Here is a 12,076-nt window from a genome sequence, read left to right on the forward strand (position 1 = left end):
GGAAGGGTGGGTCATATTTTACTGTAATTAGGGGGTGCACGAGTTTAGTCAGGCCTAGGGCAGCACAAAACCTAAATACAACTGTGGGTATGGAGTTGGGTGTATAGGATTGTACTGTGTTTTTTATTTTTTATTTTTTTATTTTTTGTGGTTGAACTGGATGGACTTGTGTCTTTTTTCAACCTGACTAACTATGTAACTATGTAACTATGTAACACCACTGGGTATAAGGCCTTAAAACCATTAACAAATTCTCCACAGAAATCCAAATTTTGCCAAGATACTATCCATGTATGGCCATAACATGCTATTGAAAGCCTTGTGCATATCCAGGCCCAAAACGAATACTATGCGGAGAAGAGATCTGCGTCCTGAATGTTGTTAGAAGCTAGGTGGATGTTGTCAGTGATCTGCCTGGAAGGGATAAAGCCAGTTTGTTCTCGGGCTACTAAGGAGGAGATAATCGGGGTGAGGCGATCTGCTAACAGTCTACCTAAAAATTTTAAGTCGTTATTGAGAACCGATACCAGCCTGTAATTCTGGGAAACTGAGTGATCCTTATTCGGTTTCGGTATCAGTGACATATTGGTGTGGAGCATCTCTTCAGGAAGCTTGTGGCCCTGGAGGATAAAATTAAAAAGTTTTGAAAGTTTGGGGGCGAGGGTTCCTGCAAATTTCTTGTAGTATATTGGGGTGAACCTGTCAGGACCTGGAGCTTTCAACTCCACTTCAATATGTACAAAATTCTGCAGCCAGAATTCTCACCATTACCCCTATCCTGGAGTCCTTACACTGGCCACCCATCAGGTTTCCCATAGACTTTAAGGTCCTCTTGCACACCCATAAGGCTATTCATGGCACCCCATTTTCTGTCTGAACTTACTGCCCCCCCTCCCATAACCTCCGCTCCTCAAATTCTGGTCTTCTGTGTGTCCCCTCTATTCACCTGCACTGGATGGGAGACAGAGCTTTTTCCTGCTACACCCCAAAACTCTGCAATTCACTTCCAAAGAACATCAGAGGGTCGTGTTCTCTAAACTCATTCCAATCAAACCTAAAAACGTTTTTCTTTGGACAAGCTTTCATTTAATTTTCCCTTTTACGTTATCCTGTGTATTTCTTGTGTTTTCCTTGTAAAGCGCTTTGAGAAGCAACATTTAAATGAGCTATATAAAATAAAATAATGTTTATTATTATTAGTAGGGTTGTCCCGATACCGATACTAGTATCGGTATCGGGACCGATTCCAAGTATTTGCAAATACCCCCGATACCGAAATAGAATACTTCCCCCCCCCCGACGCCGCCGTTACGCCGCATCCCGCCGCCGCTACGCCGCATCCCGCCGCATCCCCGCTGCCGCCGACTGGATAATACGCACGGGGAACATTACAGCTTTCATTTGAATAGCTGTAATGATTCGCGCCGCGCCACGTATAGACACTCCCCCTTGCTCGGGTGAACTGTCCAATGCCGAGCAAGGGGAAGTGTCTATACGCAGCGCGGCGCGAATCATTACAGCTAGTCAAATGAAAGCTGTGATGTTCTCCGCGCGTATTAACCAGTCGGCGGCACCGGGGATGCAGGTAAGGGGGACATGGCTGGATATGGAGGGGAGACATGGCTGGATATGGGGGGGAGACATGGCTGGATATGGGGGGAGACATGGCTGGATATGGGGGGGACACATGGCTGGATATGGGGGGACATGGCTGCATGGGGGGGGACATGGCTGGATATGGGGGGAGACATGGCTGGATATGGGGGGAGACATGGCTGGATATGGGGGGACATGGCTGCATATGGGGGGGACATGGCTGCATATGGGGGGGGACATGGCTGCATATGGGGGGGACATGGCTGCATATGGGGGGGACATGACTGCATATGGGGGGACATGGCTGGATATGGGGGGACATGGCTGGATATGGGGGAACATGGCTGTATATGGGGGGAGACATGGCTGCATATGGGGGGAGACATGGCTGCATATGGGGGGACATGGCTGGATATGGGGGGGGGACATGGCTGCATATGGGGGGGACATGGCTGGATATGGGGGAGACATGGCTGGATATGGGGGGGACATGGCTGGATATGGGGGGGACATGGCTGGATATGGGGGGACATGGCTGCATATGGGGGGGGACATGGCTGCATATGGGGGAGACATGGCTGCATATGGGGGGGACATGGCTGGATAATGGGGGGACATGGCTACATATGGGGGGTGACATAGCTGGATATGGGGAGGGGACATGGCTGGATATGGGGGGACATGGCTGCATATGGCGGGGACATGGCTGCATATGGGGGGACATGGCTGCATATGGGGGGGACATGGCTGCATATGGGGGGGACATGGCTGCATTTGTGGGGGGACATGGCTGCATTTGGGGACACATTTAAAAAAAAGTATCGGTATTCGGTATCGGCGAGTACTTGAAAAAAAGTATCGGTACTTGTACTCAGTCCTAAAAAAGTGGTATCGGGACAACCCTAATTATTACTGTTATTATCATCATCATCATTATTTATAATAATAATAATAAGAATAAAAATATCATCATCATTATTGTTAATATTGTTAACTTATAATATATATATTTAAGATTTAATATCTCACATATATGATATATGGTTAAAATAAGAGAGTTCTTTTGTCCAGAGCGAAAGCTTTAACACAGGGATCCTCAAACTACAGCCCTCCAGCTGTTGTAGAACTACACATCCCATGAGGCATTGTAACACACTGACATTCACAGACATGACTAGGCATGATGGGAATTGTAGTTCCTGAACAACTGGAGGGCCGTAGTTTGAAGACCCATGCTTTAACATAACACACATTTATTAGAGAAAAATATATTAGTCTATCTAATATACTGCATACATTTACAGTCTTTAAAGTAAGGGAGTAAAAGTTAGTTTCAAATACAAGATAAGTACATCACACTAAGAATATTAAGAACACAAATTATGACAAAGTATATGGTAAGTGCGTGGGAGAAGATAGATTCTGATAAGTTACCTTGCTACTGACGTCCCGGGCCCGGGAAATCTCATCATCTTTCTCTCCTCTCTATTGATGAGACCCCCTGATCTTATAGCCCCGGTGTCCCTTGTGATTGGCTAAAGTTGGCTGTTCCAAATATGGGCAACTTCCTTCTATCTTTAGCTATGCCTAGGTTTGAAGTTTAAACTAATTACATCTTAGCTTGTTAATTTCCTGTCTATTCATGGAAGGGTACAACCACTCAAGTCGGCGCCATCTCGTCTACCGATTCCAGCTGTGGGGTTCTTCCTGGATTGCTTTGTATCTCAAAAGATGTAGTAGACTGGTCGCCTCTTGCCACCTTCTCACAAAGCAATCATGCATATCAAATACGGAGAGTGCCAATTGGATATATTCAAGCTCTAATGCCGCGTACAGACGGTCGTTTTTTGTGATGAAACAAAACGACGTTTTATGTGATGAAAAAAAACTACGTTTTTGAAACTTCATTTTCAAAAACGACGTTGCCTACACACCATCGTTTTTCAAAATGCTCTAGCAAAGCGTGGTTACGTTCAGCACGTACGACGGCACTCTGTTCCATTGAAGCTTGCTTCATAACTTGCTCCTGAGCATGCGCAGGTTTAAAAACGTCGTTTTCAACGTTGTTTTGCCCACACACTATCATTTTAATTGACACAAAAAACAACGTTTTGAAAAACGACACAAAAAATTCGAGCATGTTCGAATTTTTTTTTTGTCGTTTTTCAGAAGACATAAAACAACGTTTTCCCCACACACGGTCATTTTAAATGACGTTTTCAAAAACGTCGTTTTTTTTCATCACAAAAAACGACCATCTGTACGCGGCATTACTGTCAGTCTATTTAAATTATCAGAAATTCTTTCTCACGACACATCTACCCTTATCGTATAATATATTTATATATATATGTACAATAATGGCGATTAAACATATCAATTCTCCTCAGGCAACAATATTATTATAATTTTAATTATTTTTTTAATAACTAAAATGTTAATAATTTTTAATATTTATATTGTAATTATTAACATTTTAATTATAAAAAATGTAATAGTTTTAATTATTATATTTAATATTATTATAATAATTATTATCATTATTATTATTATTATTATTATTATTATTATTATTATTATTATCATTATCACTGTGTATTAGGGAGGATGACCTAAACAAACTCTTGCTGCAAATCCATTTCTTTGGATATCTTCCACTTTCACTTCTAAAACCGTCACCATTCAGGAAAACATTCTCTGATTCACCAGGGTCTGTTGGCTTTCTATGAATATCAAATCTGGAAAAAAAAAGAACAAAACAGAACATTATAAAAAAGTTTGCTGTTTTTACATAATGATCACATATACTGTATAGTGGTTTTCCATATATTTTTTTCTATACATTTTAAAGTGAGGACTAAAAAATACAGGTGAGTACAAAAAGTCAGTTGAGTATGAAACACAGCATATGAATATTTTGTATGTTCATATGAAACCAGCAGGTGGAGCTGTAGTCTAGTTTTCACATGTTTAGCTGTTCATCCGTATCTGCTTTGCTGACCTCTAATGAAGTATATAGATCCATCTCTGATAATGAAGATCTAATATATGTTCATAACAACAACAGATTTGGGATAATCCATCTGCAGTCTTTATATGATATCAGAACAGTCCTAATAGTAGCCCTGTGATTAGAAGGCATACAAAGCCGCTCTCTCCTTAGCGGTACCAGACTGGGACCAGTAGGTCTGATAATAATGACTTTGTACTCGATCCCCTGATCACTTAGTAATGCACTGGGAAAGTTAAGCAAAGACTTGGCCCACACTCCAAACTACTGCAAAAAAAGTTTCCACTGGGGTCCTCATGAGTAGAAGACGGGATAAATCAATGGAACAATGTAGAACCGAACCTGAAATATCGGTTTTAGGTGAAGCTGACCTTTATATTTTAGGAGTGGAACTTACAATGTTTCTGAGTAGAATGTTCCATCATTCCAGACCCAGCCTGAGTCATTGTGTTTCCTGCTCAGTCCAATCCAGAAATTATTAGATTTCAGGAGATTAAAAAAATTCTGCAAAACAGAAAGACAATCTATTGAAATAACAGACATTACTTCACTATAAAAAAACGACTTAGAACACAGCACTGAACTGGAATCAATTCCTATGGTGCTTTACACATAGGGGTTATTTATACATTATACCAATCTATAAAACTTCAACCCTTTCGCTGCCAGAGACCTTTTTGCGATTCTGTGTATACATGTTTAAAAAAAAAAAATTAAGCGTGGAGATTACATAAAACTCCCCATTGTATATTTTCTGAAAGCAGTCACCCTGGAGAATAAAATAGCAGTAGTTCTATTTTTTTATGTCACACGATATTAGTGCAAAGGTTAAAGCGGAGGTTCACCCTAAAAAACAACTATGTACCATGCCATCCAGCATACTAGCGTCAGCTACAGTATGCCTTTTTTTTTGCGCTGTACTTACAGTTTAATCCTTTAGTTTCGTTTCAGACTCCCACGGGGAGTAGGCGTTCCTATGAAGAGGGGAACATGATTGATGTCCGGCTATGGCGCGTCACGCGTTCCGAAAATAGCCGGAGTAGGACTCGGTTCTTCATGGCACTATACGGTGCCTGCGCACAGACTAGGAGCTGACTGCGCAGGTGCCGTATATATCAGAGTCCTATATCGGCTATTTTCGGGAATGCGTGACGCGCCATAGCCAGACGTCAATCATGTTCCCCTCTTCATAGGAACGCCTATTTCCCCGCCGGAGTCTGAAACAAAACTAAAGGATTAAACTGTAAGTACAGCGCAAAAAAAAAAAAAAAGGCATACTGTAGCTGACGCTAGTATGCTGGAATGGATGGTAGATAAAGAAAAATTTTTTTTTACTGTGAACCCCCGCTTTAAGAAAATGCAACAATTTAGTGAAACATCAACAAACTTCATTACTCCAGAGTGAATGGAAATAGACATGTGCAGAACGAAAAAATGTGTTTGGTTTTGGGTTGATTTGTTAGGTTACTAACTTAGTTTTGTTGCATTCATAATGAAAAATTGTTTACTTTAAATAGTTTATTCGTTTTCGACCTGATTGGAATTTTTGCAATGGATTCAAAGTGAAAATATCAAATCAATCTGAATTCATTGTGAAGTAGAATAGTTGTTTTTATTCTATTTGAAACTTTGAATTTCGGAAGACGGCTATATTCTAATCTATTTTCTATTCCGTTCCTTTATTTTCTATTCTATAATATTTCTATATTATTGTATACTACTCTATTTTAATTTCGAAAGATGGCTATATTCTGTTTTACTCTAGTCTGTTCTAAACTATTAAATTTTTTTTCTCTTCTAACTTTTTCTATTCTTTTCCTTTATTTTCTATTCTATTCTTTTTGAATTTCGGAGGATGGCTATATTCTATTTTATTCTATTTAAAATTCAAATTTGAAAATATAAATTTAGATTTTTGAAAGATGGCTATATTCTAATTTATTGTGTTCAAATTTTGAAAATCGAATTTCGAAAGGCGTCTATATTCTTTCTACTCTATTCTAATCTATTCTATTCTTTTTTATTTTCTATTCTATTGCTTTGTTTTCTATTCTATTCTGTTTCAGTCTATTCAATTTTTTTTTCGAATTTCGAAAGATGGTTTTTCTTGTATTAGCATTTCTAAATTCAAATTTTGAAATTCGAATTACGGAACACAACTATTTTTTCTATTCTATTCTATTTTAATCTATATTCTATTTTTTTCTATTCCTTTGCTTTCTATTTTTTGTATATTTTGTTTCATTCTATTCTATTGTTTTTCAAAATTTGAATTTCAGAAGATGGCTACAGTATATTCTAATACACTCAGGCCCAGATTCTCGTACATCGGCGCATCCTTATGCGGTCGTAGCGCATCCAAGATGCGCTACGCCTTCCTAACTTAGAGAGGTAAGCTCCGTATTCCCGAAGCACCGGCGTTCAAATTTGCGCCGGCGTAGTGCAAATTCGTGGGCGTATGTGGGCGTAAGTGAAAGTAGGAAGGAAGTGGGCGTGATACATTTAAATGAACCGTGACCTTATGCAAATGATGGTCTGAACGGACGGCGCATGCGCCGTCACGTGACCGGGTGTCCCCCGCCCCTATGCGCATGCGCACAACGCGATTGGCGAGTTGCTCAAAACAAGTGCATAAATACGCCCAGACATGCGCCCATCATGTGCAAAAGTACACCTGTTAGTTTACTGTTGGTGGTGAGCTTACTTTTGCAGTGCTTTGCCATGTCTGCTGAGCGTACAAGTAGAAGGAAAAAGAATTTCTCTCATGATGAGAGGGCCATCATTCTCGCAGGCATGGAGAGGCACTATGACCGCCTCCATGGGTCCAGGAGTAAAACCACAAGCAAGGGGCGAAGGCATGAGATCCTGCAGAGGATAACGGATCAAGTGAATGCTGTGGGCAATGAGGCGAGGAGGCCCCATCATATAGGCAAAAAAATTAATGATCTTAGGAGGAGGGTCAAGGACAAGATGGCCCTCATGGCGAGGCATGCCAGGGGCACTGGTGGGGGACCTGCCTCAAGGATCCGTCTGACACCAGATGAGGAGGTAGTTGCCCGGTGCCTTACCAGGGTTCAAGTTGAGGGAATGCCGGGCTATGATTCTGTTCATCCGCCCTTGTGGACAGGTAAGTGTTTATTTCAACTATCTGGTGTGTAGCATGTGTGTGGGGGGAGGTAGGGAATATGTGACAAGTTTGTGGGTCCACCAACATGTGAATGTTTTGTGTCATCCACAGGTGTCCAGGATGAAGCTGGCCCGTCTCGTGCCCCTGCCCGTCCCACACCATCCCCTGATGATGATGTCCCTGCCCGTCCCACACCATCCCCTGATGATGATGTCCCTGCCCGTCCCACACCATCCCCTGATGCTGATGTCCCTGCCCGTCACACACCATCTTCATCTGATGAAGATGCCCCTGACCCCCAGGGAAGGCAAGCGGCATTGGTGGAGGAGAGTGGTGGCCACGCCTCCATTGAGGAGGTTCTGCAGGATGCGGAGCATTTGGGGGAGGAGGTGTCACTGTCCCTTTTCTTGGAGGATTTGGGAAGCTTGGCTGGTCCATCCCGGACCTCAAGCCCACGATCCTCCATATCCTCGGACTCCATCTCCAACCCAGCCACTCCCTCTGTCTCCATCTCCAACCCACCCCCTCCATCTAATCCCTCACCCTATGCCAGGCCTGAAGCCTCTCGTGGACCAAGGAGGTCAACGCCGAGAACCAGGGGGGTACCCGAGTTGCTGTCTGTGACCCTGACCACTGCGCAGGAAGACCAGACCCGCCTTATGGGTGCGATGGGCCAGGACTTCACTCGAGTGGCTGAAAGCCTAGGGGAGAGGGGACATGTCACCGATGTGATTCAGGACATTGCAGGCAACACCACTGCAATTATCACATGTTTGCGGGATCTCGAAACCACCACAGCAAGCCTGGTGAAAGAGGTGCAGACCCTAAATGAGTCCGTCCAGGGGCACACAGCTGCCATTGTTGGTGTTCAAACCGAGACCAATAACCTCCTGAGGAGGATAGCGGTGGCATTAGAGGGCAGGCCTCCAGCCCCGGTGGATGCTCCTCTGCCTGATGAAACCCCCCCCCCTCAACCAGGCAGTTGAGGAGCCGGGGCCGGGGCCGTGGCCGAAGGCAGGCCAATTAGTTTTTCGTGTTGATTATTGCTCTGGTAAAGAGTTTTTTTATTTATTTTTGAAAGTATTGCTCTGGTAAAGAGTTTTTTAAGTTAGTGTTGACAAATGCACACGGTGAGGCGTGCAGAATAGTGTGACTGGTGTGAGAATGGGGGGGGGGGTTGACACTCCTGCCAGCAAAGGGGTGTCACCCTCTGCCGTGTGAAAGGTGTATGAATGTACAGTAACATAATTGGAGCCTTGGCGCGGCGTTACTGCTCCCTAAAACAATGTGGTTTGATTGGGTCTAATCCAATTCGATGTGCATGTGGGGGTTGTGTGCTAGGGACCACAGTGGTGTGCACGTGTGCATTCACATTGTGCCATTTTTCATGTGTGTGTTTAACGTTCAAAGAGACGTTCAACGAGGCATCTCCTGATTGCTGATCCCTCAGCAGACGGGGTACCCTCAGGCAGGGGGGGATTGTCGGGTTGTGGGCTCAGGTCATCACGTAGTTCAACCTCCAGGCCCTTTCTCACTGCGAAGTTGTGCAGAATGCAACATGCCCCGATGATCTGGCACACAAAGTCTGGGGAATACAACAGGGTCCCCCCAGACTTATCCAGGCATCGGAAACGGGACTTCAGTTGGCCAAAGGTTCGTTCCACCACTGCACGGGTACTTATGTGTGCAGCATTGTAGTTTTCCTCTCCTGGGGTTTGTGGGTTCCGGAATGGGGTCATTAGATGAGGTCCAAGTGCATATGCAGAGTCACCTGGAAGAAAAAAGACAGGAGGAGGTTAGTCATGCATGTGTCCCTCGTAATGTCTGCGTCATGGGGGGGACAGTCATACCTGACACCCATGTCACTCACCAACCAGCCAGCTGTCCCCGTACACATTCTGGTCAAACTCCATTGGGATGTCGCTTTGGCGGTAGATGAAGCTGTCATGAGAGGATCCGGGGTGTTTGGCACGGACGTGCCATATGAGGCCATGGGCATCCACGATAACCTGGACATTGATAGAATGCCAGTGCTTCCGATTGCGGAATAGGTGCTCTGTGTCACGGGGGGGCTGTAGTGCCACATGGGTGCAATCAATTGCCCCGATGGTGCGTGGGAATCCTGCAATTCTGACAAAATCTGCCCTTGCCTTATTCCGCTGGACCTCCTGGGTGGGCCTGACGATTTGGTTGGACATGTGTCTCAGGATTGCGGGGACAACCTGGTGCACACATCTGCTCATGCTGGTTTGTGACATCCCAGCCACACCTCCACTTGTGCGCTGAAAAGATCCAGTGGCCAGGAAGTGGAGTGTTGCCAGGACCTTGATCAGTGGCTGCACTGCATGTGAGCGGTGTGTTGGGCTTGTAAGGTCATCCTGCAGGATTGTGGTTATTTCCTGGATGGCTTGAGTATTAAATCTGAAGAGGCGATACACCTCTGCTTCCCCGATGGCCAAGACGTCTAATGGCGTTCGGTAAAAACGCTGCCGTGCCCTCCTCCTTCTCCTTCTCATTCGAAGCGCCTGGGCGCACACTAGTTGTGCTATGACCATGCCTGCCCCTGGCATGTTGGCATACAGAAGTCTTGTCCTGCAAGTGTGGTTGCTGAGCTCGTCCGTAAGGGTGCTGCTAAAGCTGCTCTCCAGCTGACCTGCACACGTCTGGTGCAAAGTTGCCCCTGCTTTTATGAGGGGCAAGTTTACACCGGACGAACAGCTTACGCGCACCGCTCGTAGCCTGCGTCGGGCGGTCGTACGTTCGGGAATCTCGGTATATCCCTCATTTGCATATTTGATTATGAAATCAATGGGAGCGCTGGGCGTTCTCGGCGTAAATGTGCGCCTACGCTACGCCGGCGAACAAACGTTGCGCCGATCGAAACAAGACTAATTTCTGGCGTACCTGGTTCTGTGGGTACGGCGCACTGATACGACGGCGCATCTGTTCAATTGCGCCGCGCAAATCAAGGTGCCCCGGCATAACGCCTTTGAGAATCTGGGCCTCAGTCTTTGAAGAAAATTAGCAATAGTCAGCAATATGTTTCCATTTAAAATTTGTTTTCAAATTCAATTTGAATTTGGATCATTTGTTATTTTGAACAAAATTGTGTTTTGCTTAAATTCATTACTATTGTAATTCGGAAATTCAGATGCATCCAAATCTCTGAATAACGAAAACTTTGTCCGAATTTCGATTCGGAACTAAATGACCCGCACATGTCTAAATGGATATACAATCCATCTTGAACCCCCCACTTTTTTTTAGGTGTAAATAATCTGTGTGATCACAGTAATATGTGAACAAGAACGACAGTATTATCTGTGTGTATGGAGAGACTGCGCCCTTCTTCAGATGCAGAAATCATGGCATTTATATTTAAATTATTATTTTGCACAACATTTATATTTCCTTTTTTTAACACTCTTTATTTTAAGAACATTTTCATACCGATAAGAATGCATAAAAAGCGAATCCACATTTTAACATAAGCCAATTTGTGAGCATTGCGACAGATACTGCAGAAAAAGAAAAAAACATCCTTCTGGTCTCTTAAAACCTTACTCATCAAGGCCAAGGATCACGTGGCAAATTAAAGAGCGCATGCATCTCATCTGTGATTTTTAACAGCAAATGAACAAAATTTGAGCATATAACTGAGATACAACATAGCATCATGAAGAAGCGATCAGGAATTAAAGAATAGATTATTTTTTACTTACCAAAAATGGTGCTTGCTAGGCAGATCTTCCTAATCTGCATCTTCCTAGTCCGCGGCTGGTCTTCATTCTTGTCCTCCTCGTGTTGCCTTCTGGGGAATGGGGTGCGCTGCCTTCTGGGAACTGTGTGTATCCCAGAGAACAGCCGCCCATTTATAAAGCGCAGCGCGACTCGCGCATGCACAGTAGGAAATGGGCAGTGAAGCCACAAGCTTCCACTGCCTGTTTCCCTTAGTGAGGATGGCGGCGCCGGGACCTGCTACGATCGTATAGGGTGGTATTGGGCCGGCTGGGGCGATATAGGGCAGGTTGGGGAAATATAAGGAAGGTTGCAGTGGTATAGGGCAGGTTGGGGTGATATAGGGCAGGCTGGGGTGGCATAGAGCAGGTTTGGGTGGTATAGGGCAGTTTGCAGTGGTATAGGGCAGGTTGGGGTGGTATATGGCAGGCTGGGTGGCAAAGGGCAGGTTGGGGTGATATAGGGCAGGGTGTGGTGGCATAGGGCAGGTTGCGGTGGCATTTTGAAAAGACCCGCATTTTGCATTTTTGGTGCGCTTTTCAAAACATGTCAAAAACACATACAAAAATCATCAAAATGCACCCCAGTCGCATTTTTGTAAGTCA

At 44.3% G+C, this 12,076-nt stretch overlaps 1 protein-coding gene across 1 annotated transcript in view; it reads right to left on the reverse strand.

The window, feature by feature from the left end:
• Positions 1–347: 347 nt before the first annotated feature.
• Positions 348–12,076, reverse strand: part of LOC120910361 (C-type lectin domain family 7 member A-like) — a 104,872-nt gene continuing 93,143 nt past the window's right edge. The window contains exons 6-8 of the mRNA XM_040322121.1: positions 5,004–5,110; positions 4,189–4,334; positions 348–727 (exon numbers count right to left, since the gene is read on the reverse strand). Of these exons, the coding sequence (XP_040178055.1) occupies positions 348–727; positions 4,189–4,334; positions 5,004–5,110 (633 nt within the window). The remainder of the gene's footprint in view (positions 728–4,188; positions 4,335–5,003; positions 5,111–12,076) is intronic.

Source organism: Rana temporaria, chromosome 8 (genome assembly GCF_905171775.1).
Source record: "Rana temporaria chromosome 8, aRanTem1.1, whole genome shotgun sequence".
In the NCBI taxonomy this organism is placed as follows: domain Eukaryota; kingdom Metazoa; phylum Chordata; class Amphibia; order Anura; family Ranidae; genus Rana; species Rana temporaria.